We start from the raw sequence: 13232 nt of genomic DNA, 5'->3' as shown, positions 1-13232 counted from the left end.
AAATGCCTAATCTGTACAGAAAAAAATGTTAAATAAAACATGCAACAGTTAAGTTAACAGTTCACAGTCTAGTATTTTAATAAGTAGGGGTTTCACACTTCAGAATATGTGTATTTTTAGACTGTTTTATAGTTTGCTAAAGAATATTTTTGCTAGTGATTTGCTGTTCTACTTAAGTTGTAATGGGTTTATTGAGTAAATACATTTGGGCTCTGATGCAAATTAAGGTAAAATCTCTTCCTTCCAGAAGAAGAAATTGGGTGGGACTGTGGTCACCACACTGGACTATACTTTCACAGTCCTTTTCCCTGGTGTAAGAGTTACTCTGATCTGAAGGGCAAACTTCAAAACTGGGCAAAGAGTTCATTTCTCTATTTTTCTAGAGATAGAGCGTGGAATGGTTTGAGCCACACCACCCAGCAATCTCCCAATTTAATCCTAGCCTGATCACAGGATAATTTGCAATGACCAACTAACCTACCAACCAGTATGTCTTTGGACTGTGGGAGGAAATTTGAGCACCAGGAGGAGACCCACATTTAAACTAATTTACAACTCCCTCTATAAATTTGTCCAGCTGATTAAGAGCGCTACAGCCTGATTTGGGGGGGGGGGGGTGTCTCTCATTATTAAGTTTGTGTATTTTTATCTCCTATGCCATTGATCTCATGTTCATTCCAACTCAGACTCTATGTTCAAGGGTAAGGATTCCCAACGTGGGGTCCACAGACCCCTCAGTTAACGGTGGGGGTCCATAGCATAAAAAAGGTTGGGAACCTCTGTTCAAGAGGACCTGTTTCTTGTCACTGTGAGGGTTCCAGTTGGTTTTGAACTACATTGCAAAAACTTCCTTAATTTGGCAGGCACTTGTACCAAAGAGGTCACTAAGAGAAGTCACAAATTTAGCTAACATGGCAGACGAAGCTTTACTTGCTGAAGTTGCACACACCGTGCTCTACTGATGACATAATTTTAGCTGCTCTATATTGGGAGACGATCACTAAAACAACAGTAAAGGATTTGCATGAACATCAGAGTCACAAAGAATCTGCAAAAACAATGAGTTCTGTAAAATTCTAGCTATTGCCATTTGTAAAATTACTACTACAAAAAATTAAATCTTTGTTTTTTACTGCAGATTCAAGTTCTTCCGCAAGGAGGAGAAACTCCTACCTTCAAACAGTTCTTTAAGAATTGGAAAGACTTAGATCAGAGTGAGGGTTTCGGAAAAGTATATGTCACAGAGTCAATCGCAAGAGTCAAACAGATTGAATTTGATGCCTCAAAGCTACACAGCTGCCCTCAGATGGCTGCCAAACATAACATGGTCGATGATGGTTCTGGAAAAACAGAGGTAACTTACAAACATTGTATCAAACAAGAATGAGGAATTATATCTGATTGAGAAATGGTGTAACAACACTAAACACTTACAGAGAACTCCACTTAACAGTAAATCCAGGATAAATTATGTAAATTTCCAATCTTTGTTTTCATTTCTCCCAACTTGTCAATTAAAATTCTATATTATCTTGAGGGTATGGGGATATAAATATACTTTCACAACTTCAAAAATTAATTTTCCGTGCTGTTGAAAATGGAAAAACTGGAGTAGGGTGACTCTGCCTATTTCTGGGTTTCAAAAGTACCCATCAGGAAATTCAATGCCAATATTTAGGTACAGCTTTTGTCTGCCCCACCACCATCCTTTCCAGATTGCAGTGACATCAGCAATATTCACGTACAGTTAGACTTTTACTCTCATTGGTCTACGAAACAACATCCTTACTCACAAGCTCGTTCCAGATAAATAAGCCGTTTCCCCTCACTGTTTTGCCTATGATTCCCCACCTCATTCCTGTCAGTGCAGCATCCATTCATTCAGTAGCAGCATTCCGAGTAAATTGTAAAGTTGTGTATCCCATTAGGAGCTAACTCCATGCTGAAACAGCAAGTATTTGCTAAATGTCTATAGTAGGAGCTATTCTGAAGCTGACAGTGTCACGGCAGGGGATCACAACAGCAGTGTTCTGTCAAACTTCTGTTCCTTGTATGACTTTTACAACAGTGTTAAAATGAAATACCACACTGCTTAAATGCCACGCAAAAATAAAAACGCAGGGAAAAACTTTAAGGCCAGTCAAGTACTTCATTTCATTATAATTTTAATGTGTCTACATAGGGGCAAAATGGTACTATGTTAAATGACAAGACATACTTGTTGAAACAATATCATCATGATACAAGATGCAGTTTACATCCCTTCTAGATTATCGAGAGCCACAAGGGGCAAAATGGTACTGTTAAAATTGATACAGCTTTATGCTAGTTCCACCCAGTACAGCATTTGCGGATAGCACAAACTGAGGCAGAGTACAGCATCGGAGTCCTATCATTTCATTGAAGTCCAAGCTCATTGCTGAGATGGGCCTCCACCTGAACCAGGTGAATAGCAAACACCAAGTTCTCTCAAAATTGAGATGACACCATGGTAGACAACATTGCAGCAAGGTAATCAGCGCCATTTGAAGTCCAGCAACTATGGAGAAAGAAAGTGAAAATTAACCCATGTTGAAGATTAACTCAAGTGCTGCTTCTGTCATCAGAAAGCACTCCATGATTTAAAAGTGGTTGTAATAAGGTTGAGTTACTTCATCAGTGTTAATCTGTATTACTGTGATTATCTTTTGATCTGGTATGGTGGTGTGATTTTTGTCTATCACCATAGCTGGTTATTGCCCATGATGCATTTATGATTGGCAATAAAACCTTCAGACACAAGAGCAGAATTAGTCCACTCAGCTCATAAAGTCAGCTCCGTCATTCATTCCAACATGGCTGATTTATTATCCCCCTCAAACCCATTCTCTTGCCTTCTCCCATAGTCTTTGATGCCTTGATTAATCAAGAACCTATCAACCTCCACATTAGCTATACCCAGTGACTTGGCCTGCATACTGTCTGTGGTAAGGAATTCCATTAATTACCACCCTCTGGCTAAAGAAATTTTGTCTCTTCTGAGTTCTAATGGGATGTCCTTCAATTGTGGTGGTTGTGTCCTCTGGTACTGAACTCATCCACTATAGGAAGCATCCTCTCCACATCCATTCTATCTAGGCCTTTCAATATTTGATTGGTTTCAATGAGATCCACGCTCATTCTCAGCGTGTACAGGCCCAGAGCCATCAGTGCTCCTAATATGTTAAGCCTTTCATTCCTGAGAGAATTCTTGTGAACATCCTGTGGACCCTCTCCAATAATAGCACTTTTATCCATGTTTGTAACTTTACTGCAACACCACGGGCTCTTGCTGAGCAGCCCCATGTTCGGCATCTTGTCAAAGGCATTCTGAAAATCCAAATAAACAACATTCACTGACTTTCCTATGCCTATGCTGCCTATTGTTTCCTTGAAGAATTCCAATAGATTTGTCAGGCAAGAATTCCCTTTTAGGAAACTATGACAACATTAGCCTATTTTATCATGTTCCTCCAAGTACTCTGAAACCTCATAGAGGTAATAGACTCCAACATATTTTCAACCTCTGCGGTCAGGCAAACTGGCCTGTAATCTCTTGTTTTTCTGCTTCCCTCCCTTCTTAAAGAGTGGAGTGACATTTGTAATTTTCCAGTCCTCGGAAACCACTTCAGCATTCTTGAAAGTTCATTACTAATGCCTCCACAATCTCTTCAGCAACTTCTTTCAGAAACCTGGGATACAGTACATCTGGCCGAGGTAACTTATCTACCTTCAGACTTTACAGCTTCCCAAGCACCTTCTCCTTAGCAATAGCTTTCTGCCTAACTCCCTATATTGTGTCTTTCATGTCCACAGTATCTGTTTTCTACTATTCTAATTATGGAATCCCATAAGATCATAAGACTAGAAGATGTAGGAGCACACTTAGGCCATCTGGCCCATCGAATCTGCTTCATATCATGGCTGATCCATTTTCCCTCTTAGCCCCAATCTTCTGTCTTCTGCCCATATCCCTTTATGCCCTGCCTAATCAATAATCTATCCATGTTTGGCTTAAATATACCCAATGACTTGGCCTCCACAGCCACCTGTGGCCAAGAATTTCATGGATTCACCACAAGTCTCTGGCTAACGAAATTCCTCCTCATCTCTGTTCTGAAAGGACAACCCTCTATTCTGAGGCTGCGTCCTCTGGTCTTAGACTATCCCAACATAGGAAACATCCTCTCCACATCCACTCTATCATTTGATAGGTTTTAATGTGGTCACCCTTCATTTTTCCGATTTCCAGCGAATACAGGCCCAGAGCTATCAAATGCTGTTGATGTGACAAGCCATTCAATCCTGGAATCATTTTTGTGAACCTCTTTTGAACCCTCTCCAGTTTCAGCACATCCTTTCTAAGATAAAGTGGCCCACATCTGCTCATAATACTCCAAGTGAGGCCTCAAAAGGTCTTTATAAAGTTTCGACATTACATCCTTGCTTTTATATTATAGGCCTCTTGAAATGAAAAATAAGATTCCATTTGCCTTCCTCACCACAGACTTAACCTGAAAATTAATTTTTAGGGAATCCTGCACAAGGACTGCATGTCCCTTTGCACCTCAGTTTGTATTTTCTCTTCGTTTAGAAAATTGTCAACCTTTTCATTTCTTTCACCAAAGTGCATGATCATACACTTTCTGACACTGTAATCCATCTGCTACTTCTTTGCCCATTCTCCCAATCTGTCTAAGTCCTTTTCTAGCCTCTCTACTTCCTGAAAACAGCCGCCTGCCTTCATATCATCTGCAAATTTTGCAACAAAGCCATCAATTCCATCATCTTAATCATTGACATATACCGTAAACACAATCCCAACACAGACCCCTGTGAAACACAACTAGTCACCAGCAGCTGACAAGAAAGCACTACCTTTATTCCCACACTGTGCCTCCAACCAATCACCAGCTTCTTTATCCATGCTAGAATCTTTTCTGTAATACCATGGGCTCATACCTTGTTAAGCAGCCTCATCTGTGGCACCTTGTCAAAGGCCTTCAGAAAATCCAAGTACACAACATCATCTTTGTCTATCCTCCTTGTTATTTCTTTAAAGAATTCCAACCGATTTATCAGGCAAGATTTTCCATTGAAGAACTCATGCTGACTATGGTCTATTTTACCATGTGTGTCCAAGTACTCTCATCCTTAACAATCAACTCCAACATCTTCCCAACCACGGAGGTTAGACTAATTGACCTATAATTTCCTTTCTACTATTATCTCTCTCCCTTCTTGAAGACTGGAGTGACATTTGCCATTTTCCAGTCTTCCGGAACTGTTCAGAATCTGGTGATTCTTGAAAGATCATTACTAATGCCTTCAAGATCTCTTCAGTCACCTCTTTCAGAACTCTGGTGTATACACCATCTGGTCCGGGTGACTTATCTACCTTCTGACCTTTCAGTTTCCCAAGAGCCTTTTCTCTAGTTATGGTAATTTAACACACTTCATGTCCCCTGACAGCGGGAACTTCCACCATACTGCTAGTATCTTCCACAGTGAAGACTGATACAAAATACTTATTCAGTTCATCCGCCATTTCATTGTCTCCATTACTACCTCTCCAGCAATGTTTTCCAGTGATCCAATATCCACTCTTGCCTCTCTTTTTTTTACTTTATGTATCTGAAGAAACTTTTGGTATCTTCTTTAATATTATTGGCTAGCTTACTTTCACATTCCATCTTTACCTTAATGACTTTATTAGTTGCCATTTGTTGCTTTTTAACACCTTCCCAATCCTCTAATTTCCTGCTAATTATTGCTCTATTAGATGCCCTCTCTTTGACTTTTATGTTGGCTTTAACTTTTCATGTTAGCCATGGTTGTGTCATCTTTCCTTCAGAATATTTCTTTTTCTTTGGGATGTATATATCCTGTGCCTTCCTAATTGCTTGCAGAAATTCCAGCCATTGCTTCTGTGCCTCCATCTCTACCAGTGTTCTTTTCAATCAATTCTGGCTATCTCCTCTCTCATGCCTCTGTAATTCCCTTTACTCAACTGTAATACTGATACATCTGATTTTAGCTTCTCCTTCTGAAATTTCAGGGTGAATTTGATCATATTATGATCACTGGCCTTTTAGGGTTCTTTTACTGTAGTTTTCTAATCAATTCTGGTTCATTGCACAACACCCAATCTGGAATAACTGATCCTCTAGCAGGCTCATAGAGACATAGAAAACCTACAGCACAATACAGGCCCTTTGGGTTCCAAATCTGTGCCAAACATGTCCTTACCTTAGAAATTACCTGGGGTTACCCATAGCCCGCTCTTTTTCTGAGCTCCATGTACCTGTCCAGGAGTCTCTTAAAAGACCCTACTGTATATGCCTCCATCACTGCTGCCGGCAGCCCATTACATGCACTCACCGCTCTCTGCATTAAAAAAAACTTACCCCTGACATCTCCTCTGTACCTACTACCAAGCACCTCTCGTGCTAGCCATTTCAGCCCTGGGAAAAAGCCTCTGACTATCCACACGATCAATGCCTCTCATCATCTTATAGACCTCTATCAGGTCACCTCTCATCCTCCGCCGCTCCAAGGAGAAAAGGCCGAGTTCAGTCACCTATTCTCATAAGGCATGCTCCCCAATCCAGGCAACATCCTTGTAAATCTCCTCTGCCCCCTTTCTATGGTTTCCACATCCTTTCTATAGTGCCTATATGATGGCTCAAGCATCTCTTAGGCACTCTAGAAATTCCCCCTCCTATAATCCAGCACCAACCTGATTTTCCGAATCTCCCTGCATATTGAAATCTGACTTTCATAATATTGCCCTTTTGACATGCATTTTCTATCTCACATTGTAATTTGTAGGCCACATCCTTCCTATTCTTTGGGGTTTTGTGTATACTCCCATCAGGGTTATTTTAATCTTGCAATTTCTTAGCTCTATCCACAATGATTCAACCCCTTCCAAGCCTATGTCAGAACCTCTGAAAATCTCCTCTGAAGATTTGATTTTTTTTAACCAACACAGCAATGCTGCCCCCTCTGTCTTCCTGATCACTACTGCACTCCTCTTCTCCCCACTTCCCTTCTGGGCCACAGAGCCAGACTCATTGCCAAAGACCCGGTTGCTGTGGCTTCCCCCTGGGGAAGTATCTAAAGCATATCCAAAGCGGTACAGTTCTTATTGAGTGGAACAGACACAGGGATATTCTGCACTGGCTGCCGTGACCCTTTCCCTCTCCTGACAATCACCCTGGTACCTGACTCCTGCAACTTAGGAGCCTCACTGTAGTTCCTATATATCATTTTCCCATATGAGCCAAAGGTCATCAAGCTGCAGCTCCTGTTCCTTAACCCTGTCTCTAAAGAGCTGCAGCTCGATGTACTTCATGCAGATATAGTTATCAAGGAGAATGGAGGACTCCCAGAGTTCCCACATCTCACACAAGGAGCATGCCACTACCTCCGGACCCATTCTCACTGCACTAGCTATGTACTAACAGAAAAATTAACTTAATTAGAACCTCCACCTTTGCTTGTCCAAGCCTGTTCTCACCTAAGCCTGTTGAGCCAAAGCCTGATCACTCTAACAATGGCTGGTCCAACAAGGATACCTCCACTTGCACTCGCTTTCTTTGTATTGGCTCCGCACTGATTGCTGCCTGCTAATAAAGAGCCAAAAAGTACCTGAGCTCTTAAACCTCACATTGCGTCACAACAGGCAACATCTCGCACTGATTGCAAGCTACCAAAAGGAGCCGAAAAGCACCTCATGCTACATCACCAACGAACGACGTCTCGTGCTGACTGTAGCCTGCCAAAACATAATGATATTGATTTCATGTTTTTATAATGGTAATGAATCTCAGTAAAAAAAAATCTTAAAATTATAGAACAACTTTTCAAAATTATTTTAATTGTAGTTTTGCCAAACCATTTTTGGAAGTGATGTGACCATAGTTCAAGGAATCTATATGCCTTATAGGTATAAGTGTGATATATGTTGATATAAGCTGTGGTCTGTAGCTAGTAATTTGAACTGACTATGACCCAAATGCTTTTTAGAGAAGCATTCGATGGGTTTTCCACTTAAGGAGTGTAGGAGCATATAGGACTAGAGGATATCACTGTAATCTATCTGGTTGTTACCATGTTAAACACTTACAAAGAAACGGAACTTGAACACAGTGAACCTTTTATGGCCTTAAAGCATTTTAATAAGCCTTTTTTATCAATGAGGTACTCTTTTTGAAAAGGAGTCCCTAGAGCGGAGTTCCCATCCTGGGGTCCATGGACCCCTTGGTTAGTGATAGTGGCCCAGAGCATAAAAAAGTTGGAACCCTGCTCTAGAGTGATATAGATAAATGTACAGTACCTGACAAAATAACACCAAATAAAATTCCACAAGTAGCAATGAACTCAGTAGAATATTTATTACGCTGGTATTAACTGGGAGTAAAGGTTTGCCGGGCCGGCAGGTAGTATAGTGGCATCAGCACTGAACTTAAAGGCAGACGGTCCTGATTTTAAACCCAGTTGGGTCCCAACCTGGGCAGCAGCAGTGTCTGCACGGAAGTAAGGTCTGGTGATCTGCTTCCGTATCTTACCTTGAAAACCCTATGGTCCATGAGGTCACAAAGAGTCAGACTCAACTAAAACAACTGAGAAACAACAACAACAACAAAGGTTTACCAAGACGCAAGGATAGCTAAAAGTAAAAACAAAAAAATCTGCTGGAAATACTCAGCTGGTCAGTGGAGAGAAAAACATAGTGAACAGTCAGATCTATGACCAGGAAAGCTCCTCTTGCTTGGCCAGTGTTGTTTGTGGATTTTTTTAAATAGAAACATAGAAAACCCTCAGCACAATACCGACCCCTCGGCCCACAATCCTGTGCCAAACATGTACTTAACTTCAGAAATGACCTAGGGTTATCCATAGCCCTCTATTTTTCTAAGCTCCATGTACCTATACAGAAGTCTCTTAAAAGACCCTATCATAGAGGGGGTCAGTTGTGCTGTGAGGATTACATTCCTTGACTTCTCTAGTGCCTTTAACACCATCCAGCCCAAGATCTTAAGGCACAAACTAACGGAGATGGGAGTAGACTCTCACATGGTGGATTGGATAGTGGACTACTTGACAGATAGACCTCAGTATGTGCGGTTGGGAGACTGTAGGTCTGACACGGTGGTCAGCAGCACAGGGGCGCCGCAGGGAACCGTACTCTCTCCGGTCCTGTTCACCCTGTACACATCAGACTTCCAATATAACTCAGAGTCCTGCCATGTGCAGAAGTTCGCTGATGACACGGCCATAGTAGGGTGTGTCAGGAATGGACAGGAGGAGGAGTATAGGAAACTGATACAGGACTTTGTGATATGGTGCAACTCAAACTACCTGCGTCTCAATATCACCAAGACCAAGGAGATGGTGGTGGACTTTAGGAGATCTAGGCCCCACATGGAGCCAGTGATCATTAATGGAGAAAGTGTGGAGCAGGTTAAGACCTACAAGTATCTGGGAGTACAGTTAGACGAGAAGCTTGACTGGACTGCCAACACAGATGCCTTGTGCAGGAAGGCACAGAGTCGAATGTACTTCCTAAGAAGGTTGGCGTCATTCAATGTCTGTAGTGAGATGCTGAAGATGTTCTATAGGTCAGTTGTGGAGAGCGCCCTCTTCTTTGTGGTGGCGTGTTGGGGAGGAAGCATTAAGAAGAGGGACGCCTCATGTCTTAATAAGCTGGTAAGGAAAGCGGGCTCTGTCGTGGGCAAAGTACTGGAGAGTTTAACATCGGTAGCTGAGCGAAGGGCGCTGAGTAGGCTACGGTCAATTATGGATAACTCTGAACATCCTCTACATAGCACCATCCAGAGACAGAGAAGCAGTTTCAGTGACAGGTTACTATCGATGCAATGCTCCTCAGACAGGATGAAGAGGTCAATACTCCCCAATGCCATTAGGCTTTACAATTCTACCGCCAGGACTTAAGAACTTTTTAAAAGCTATTATTAATGCTTTTTGAGACGGTGATTTAGATGCATATCATATTTTTTTTACTGAGTTAAGTATTGTATGTAATTAGTTTTGCTACAACAAGTGTATGGGACATTGGAAAAAAGGTTGAATTTCCCCATGGGGATGAATAAAGTATCTATCTATCTATCTATCTATCTATCTATCTATCTATCTATCTATCTATCTATCTATCTATCTATCTATCCGCCTCCACCACCATCGCCAGCAGCCCATTCCACGCACTCACCACTCTCTGCATAAAAACACTGACCCCTGACACCCCCTAATCTGCAGCTTAAAGAAGAATAGAATCTCAGTTTAAGATCTCATCCAAGAGGCAATGATTTGGACAGTACTGTACCTCCTCAGGTTATGGAAAAATAATGCTTGGCCTACTGCTACCCATTTCCTGTTGACCTTAAAAGTTTAAATTAAACCTTGGATTTTTTTGTACTATTTCTCTCAGCTGATTATCTTGATTAAGGCAGCAATGACTACAATTTCAAAACAATTCATGGTTGTGACACATAGTAATTTGATATTGTGGCAACATATATATACATCCCTACAATATGATAAGATGCATATCAAACATAAGTGGAAAATATTTTTTAATTTTATTCTCAATATTGAAATTGTTATGTATAGTATAGCATAGATCACCAGTAACTTTGTTCCACTGTTTGATAAATTGAGTCTGTGTGAAGCTGTGTGATGCCATTTATTGAATCTAAATAATGTTATGATTATACTTCTTTTTTTCCTATTCTAGATCTGGCGAGTTGAGAGCAATGGGCGGATTCCAATCGAACCTGAAACATTTGGACAATTTTACGGTGGAGATTGTTACATCATTCTTTATACGTACAAATCGGGACAGATTATTTACACCTGGTATGTATACCAAATCTCATTTAGTTTTAATCTACCATATTTGCACACTATTATGCAATCTCCAAAAAGAGCCCAGTTTGATGAGAGTAGTTGCCCTTCCCCATTGGTTAGAGAGGAGATGTTAAAAATCAAATTCTCTTCTTTTGAAATGATTTGCTTCATGACTACAGAGGGTAGATCAATCTCACTCTTGTCAGTTTGTGGGCGAGCTAGGGCAAGCTCTTTATCTCTTCCAGCCTTCCTTTAATGAACCTGAATTGCTTAACGTGGTTAAACTATTGATTATTTACCAACAAAATTTTACAGAAATTGATATAAATAGTCAAAATAAAAACTTCTGTTGATTATACTTAAAAGCTTCAATTTCTCTCCTTTATGTTACCCTAAAAACGTTTGGCACCTAACGCTAACGCAGAAGCGGATTTTTTTTTAAATCTTGAAAATGGGCCATTCTTTTTTTAAGAAAGTGTTATGGTGGTTTTTTTGCCCTTCAAGGAGAATTAAAACATAAACTGCATTAATCAGGCAGCTGCCACCTCATTCACAAGCTTACTCGTTGGAGTTCACTCAATGACAGCTATGGGAGGGGTGCATCGTAGAAGATGAGCCAAGGAGAATTATGAGGAAGGAGGAGAGCTAATGAAATACAGTTTTCTGGATAGAGCTGCATTCCCAGTACAGAAGTAGGCTGGTCCTATTTTGTTCACTGCTAGTCGCAAACAGCAATAGGATCAGGATCAATTATGGTGGTGTCTCTGCAATGATAATGGAGTGCGGATACTTCTCACTGTGATCAGAGCTTCTGCGTGTGAGACTTAAATGCATGAAAATGATTGGGGGAATTAATGAAATAGAAAAATGTCCTAGCAGAGAGACCCTTATGATTCACTACTTCCAACATGTTACACTCTTTGATTTTTTTTTAGATGTTAAAACTGAAATGCTTTTTTTTCCAATTTGTGTGGCTAGGTAATTAATAGGCACCATGCATGTTAATGGGATTATCATATATGCAAAATACAGTGGTGAAAAGGCATCTGCATTAGAGTGATAACATAATAGAAATGTGGATGCTGAAAATCTAAAATTTTAAAAAAATGCAGGAAATACTCAGCAGGTCAGGCTGCATCTGTGGGAATAGAAAACATAGGCCCTGCTTCACTTCCCACAGATGCATTGTAACTTGCTGAGTATTTCCAGCATTTTGCATTTTTATTTTAGATTTCCAGCATATGATTTATTTTATTTTAACCTAATTCTTGAATTCAAGGCAACTTCCCTTCCAGGAATGACTGGCACTCCGCTTCAAGTGACAGCAGTTTCCCAGTGGATAGGACTTCTGCCAAAAATGGCTGCAGGCCTTTCAAATTATATACAAATATATCTTATGTGCAACTTATACATAAAGAACCGACATAAATAGTTTGTAATTGTTTCTGAATAGAGTATTTTTAATTATTGTAAAGTTGACATTCTCATCCATTAATGATTGAGGCATAATGTTCAGGAACAGAAAATGATCAAGAAGGCAGACAGCACGCTAGCCTTCATGGCAGGAGAATTTTCATATGACTAAGTACGTCTTAAAGAGATGATAAAGTCCTTGCGAGATTGCACTTGGAATATTTTATCTAGGTCTGGTTTCCTGTCTAAATACCTGTGCTAAAGGGAGTGCAATGAAGATTTACCAGATTAATCCCAAAATGGCAGTTGTGGATTATTTCATTAAGCAGACTGTCCTGTTTTGCCTAGAGTTTAGAATAATGACAGATGATCTCAATTAAACATTCATAATTCTGTGGAGCTTTATAAGCAGCTGCAGGGTAGATTTTTTCCATCCAGTATCTAAAACCATGGTCTAAAGTGTCAAAATAAGGATAATCTAGTCAGATCTGAGATGCAAAGAAATTATTTCACTCAGCAGGCAGTGAATCTTCAGAATGTTCTACCCCCAAAATGCCATACAGGTTGCATTGCAGAGCACATCTGAGAAAATGATCAGTAGATTTTTGGATATTCAGGTAATCAATGGAAATGGGAGGAAAGTGGTGCTGAGATAAATGGTCAACCAGTGTATTAATGAATGGTGGAGTGGTATGAGGGATAGAATGGCCTACTCTGAAAATACCTTTGAAGTCTATTCCTGATGAGAATCAAATAAAAATGGAGGCAGAGTATAACACACTATCTCTGCAATGTAACACGCTTAGTATGACCAATTAGGGTTGCGTCTCTAGTAAATGTAAATACTTTAGATTCAGTTACCTCAGCTGTATGCTAAAATCACATTCAGGATCAACGTAAATTATTGAACTGCACTGTGAAACTAAAAA

General features: G+C 40.3%; 1 protein-coding gene across 1 annotated transcript in view; it reads left to right on the top strand.

The window, feature by feature from the left end:
* Nucleotides 1-13232, top strand: part of scin (scinderin) — a 128805-nt gene that overhangs the window by 77966 nt on the left and 37607 nt on the right. Inside the window, exons 8-9 of the mRNA XM_073054144.1 lie at nucleotides 1139-1354; nucleotides 10778-10899. Coding sequence (XP_072910245.1) covers nucleotides 1139-1354; nucleotides 10778-10899 — 338 coding nt within the window. The remainder of the gene's footprint in view (nucleotides 1-1138; nucleotides 1355-10777; nucleotides 10900-13232) is intronic.

Source organism: Hemitrygon akajei, chromosome 8 (genome assembly GCF_048418815.1).
Source record: "Hemitrygon akajei chromosome 8, sHemAka1.3, whole genome shotgun sequence".
Taxonomy (NCBI): Eukaryota; Metazoa; Chordata; class Chondrichthyes; order Myliobatiformes; family Dasyatidae; genus Hemitrygon; species Hemitrygon akajei.
This window is presented reverse-complemented; position numbering and strand designations above follow the sequence as displayed.